The sequence below is a fragment of the Pistacia vera genome, unplaced genomic scaffold, assembly GCF_008641045.1.
Source record: "Pistacia vera cultivar Batoury unplaced genomic scaffold, PisVer_v2 Contig443, whole genome shotgun sequence".
Lineage (NCBI taxonomy): Eukaryota > Viridiplantae > Streptophyta > Magnoliopsida > Sapindales > Anacardiaceae > Pistacia > Pistacia vera.
The window spans coordinates 72,620-75,761 of NW_022196272.1; the positions used below are offsets into that span (position 1 = coordinate 72,620).

Genomic DNA, 3,142 nt, shown 5'->3' on the forward strand with positions numbered 1-3,142 from the left:
TCATAATCGGTTTTGGATAGTAATATAATATAAACTTTGAATGGAAAAATGGTATTTTAAAATTTGTTCAGACCTTGAGTGGGAAAAGTTGTTTACGTCTTGATTATACTTGGCTTCCACAAGGCTAAATAAGTAGGTGACCATAATTAAAACCTTTATTAACAAGACATCCAGCTTTGTCATGTGCTCCTGGCAATGTTGATGCCATGAAATAATACGACAACAAAACCAAAACCCAGAAGAATCGATTTTCGTATTGGAAATCTGGCATTTGCTTGGATTGGCCCAGCCTGAATTACAACTAAATATCTCTTATCATCTTTTATTTTGTCGTATAACGCGTTTAGCCATCCCTCCTCTCTCTACTGTAAAGCAAATATTCCTGGTGGATGTGGGTCCCACTTCTCATTGTTCTTAATTTGCTTCACTACCCTTCGGACCCCTCTAGTCTAACAAGCCGCAAAATTTGATTCGCTGTTCCTCCCCAATTACCCACTCATAAACATACCCTTTTATGTCCGATCTTAACCTCGGACAAATCGTACATACCCCTCCACGTGGCATGATTCTATTGCTTACTTCTTTTTCTCAAGTTCCTATATAACTCTTCTCTCGCCCTTCACTCTCTTCGAATTTTGATCTCTTAGACGCCTTTTATTTTCGCTCTCTCAAACAGATAAACATGAGGGTTCGGTCATGGCTAGCGATAAGCACCACCACCGCAAACGACTCTACCGCCCCATTTCCGAAGAGTCAAAAACATCTCGTCCCAGACACCAGCAGCTCCTCCGATATTACCGGAAGTTACACGTCGATAAGCGACTCTAGCTACAGTAGCCTACAAAGCAACCTCTCCCTTCAAACGCTGCCCTCTATTCCTTCCCTCCAAAAAATCTCCCCAGAAGATACTGCAAACTTCTCAGCTTCTCACGTTTGCATAACCTCACTTAAGCCAAGGCCCAAGCTCCCTATCGGCTGCATCGCTGTCCACCAAAACCTACTCTACGCCGCCTCCGCTCATGAAATCAACGTCTACGATCGTACCACGTGGACCGTTCTCGATACATTTAACAATGACGATTCCTCCTCTGGCTCCGTCAAGTCTATTACTTTCTGCAATGGGAAAATCTTCACTGCTCACCAGGACTGCAAGATCCGAGTGTGGCAGTTAACTCCGAGCAAACGTCACAATCTCAAAACTACTCTCCCTACTGTTAACGACCGTTTGCGCCGTTGTATACTTCCGAAGAACTACGTCAACGTCCGCCGTCACAGGAAGAAGCTCTGGATTGAACATGCTGACGCCGTAACCGGTCTCACCGTTAATAACGGTTTGATCTTTTCGGTTTCTTGGGACAAGAGTTTGAAAATATGGCAGGCCTCTGATCTCCGTTGTTCAGAGTCTGTTAAAGCGCACGAGGACGCCATCAACGCCGTGGCGGTTTCCGCTGACGGAGCCGTTTACACGGGATCCGCTGACAAGCGGATTCGGGTTTGGGCCAAAGCTTTTAACGAAAAGCGGTACGGGTTGATGGCAACTCTAGAGAAGCACAAATCTGCCGTGAACGCTCTGGCCTTGAGCGACGACGGATCAGTGTTGTTCTCCGGAGCTTGTGACCGTTCGATCTTGGTGTGGGAGAAAGAGGACAGTGCGAATCACATGGTAGTGACGGGAGCTTTACGAGGTCATAATAAAGCGATTTTGTGTTTGATCAACGTCTCTGACTTGCTAATGAGTGGTTCAGCTGATCAGACAGTCAGGATTTGGCAGCGAGGTAACGACGGCAGGTACGGCTGTCTGGCGATTTTGGAAGGTCACATGAAGCCAGTGAAGACGTTGGCGGCAGTTAGAGAAGATGACCAGAACGGTACCGTTTCGGTATTTAGTGGCAGTCTGGATGGTGAGATCAAGGTGTGGCAGGTGTCGATGTCGAAACCCAGCAGCCCGTTGGATTTGCAAAAATGGAAATTATAATATAAGAACAATAATATGAAAATATAGTATTGAGTTACAGGTTTTTCTCCTTTACATTTTTTGATTTGATTGGGAGATTTTACCAACCATGTATTTTTAATTTGTTAATTCGTGGTTTGTTTAGTGAAAATTATGTTTGAAGTAACGTGATGGCTAATGTTTATGGTTGATTCTTTGTACATTATTTAGTTTGTTCACATAACTTTAGAGTAATTCAATGTTAAAAAATTGTATTATACATTAAAGTTATCGTGGAATAGCATATACTTAATTTATGTCACCTCTTTGTTACCGTAATAAGGAAATTAAGCAGGCCAAGGCTAGGATGTGACATATGTAGTTGTCTTAATTGATAATTTGTATTTATCATTATGACAATGTGCCGTCCATTCACACTTTTGAATCCCAAAGAACCAACGAGTTGGTGATTGACTAATACAATTGGAGACCAAAATTTTGATATCTACCGAATTCGCCAAATAACCGAAGGGATAAATCAATGTCACTTTATCAACTTATATAGCTGTCTATTACTCACCATTAATTATAAGCATAGTGCATGGTTTTAACTTTTAAGATCCAATAAAAATTAAGAATCTATAGATAAGTTTGTTTATGATATACTTTAATTTGATTTTAGTACATATTTTCAGGAAGGAACTTAAAGGGACCTTGAACTCGGATCCGTTCTAGGGGCTAACCATGGATTCCCAGATCCACACATTTCAAAGTACTAGGCGCCCTTAATTAATATTTGATTAAGAGAGATAATTTATGATTAAGCAGGTCAACAAAAAAGTTTAAATTGTTTGAATTCGGCAAGTTGCATAATTCACATACTAGTTTATTAGTATTAAACTACTAAAAATAAGCACATTGTAGATGAAAAAAATCTACCGTCATGCAAATAGGGTGTGATCCCGTGAGGTTGAGGTCACTGATAATCCGTTAGACCTGCACACATGAAAGGGCAAGCGTGAAGCTTCCGGAAAACACCGAGGTGGTGTTTGCCGTAGGCACTCCGACGCTCAAGTCAGCAAGGTTGAAAGAGATTTAATAAGAATTAAGGAGAAGAAGAATTACCAAGAGTCTTGTCGGAGGCTAGGACTACGGCGGAGGCGTCGGGTTCTTGGGAGCAAGAACTTAGGAGCAAATAGATGGTTTTGA

General features: G+C 41.7%; 1 protein-coding gene across 1 annotated transcript; it reads left to right on the forward strand.

Annotated features, from left to right (window-relative positions):
* Positions 1–617: 617 nt before the first annotated feature.
* On the forward strand, positions 618–2,159 carry LOC116144379 (protein JINGUBANG-like). Its single transcript, XM_031429825.1, has one exon. The coding sequence runs from the start codon at positions 683–685 to the stop codon at positions 1,973–1,975; it is 1,293 nt and encodes a 430-aa protein (XP_031285685.1). The 5' UTR covers positions 618–682; the 3' UTR covers positions 1,976–2,159.
* The last annotated feature ends 983 nt before the right edge of the window (positions 2,160–3,142 follow it).

Bases quoted from the DNA above. Each gene is read 5' to 3' on its own strand.
- LOC116144379 (XM_031429825.1), top strand. From the start codon at position 683: ATGAGGGTTCGGTCATGGCTAGCGATAAGCACCACCACCGCAAACGAC.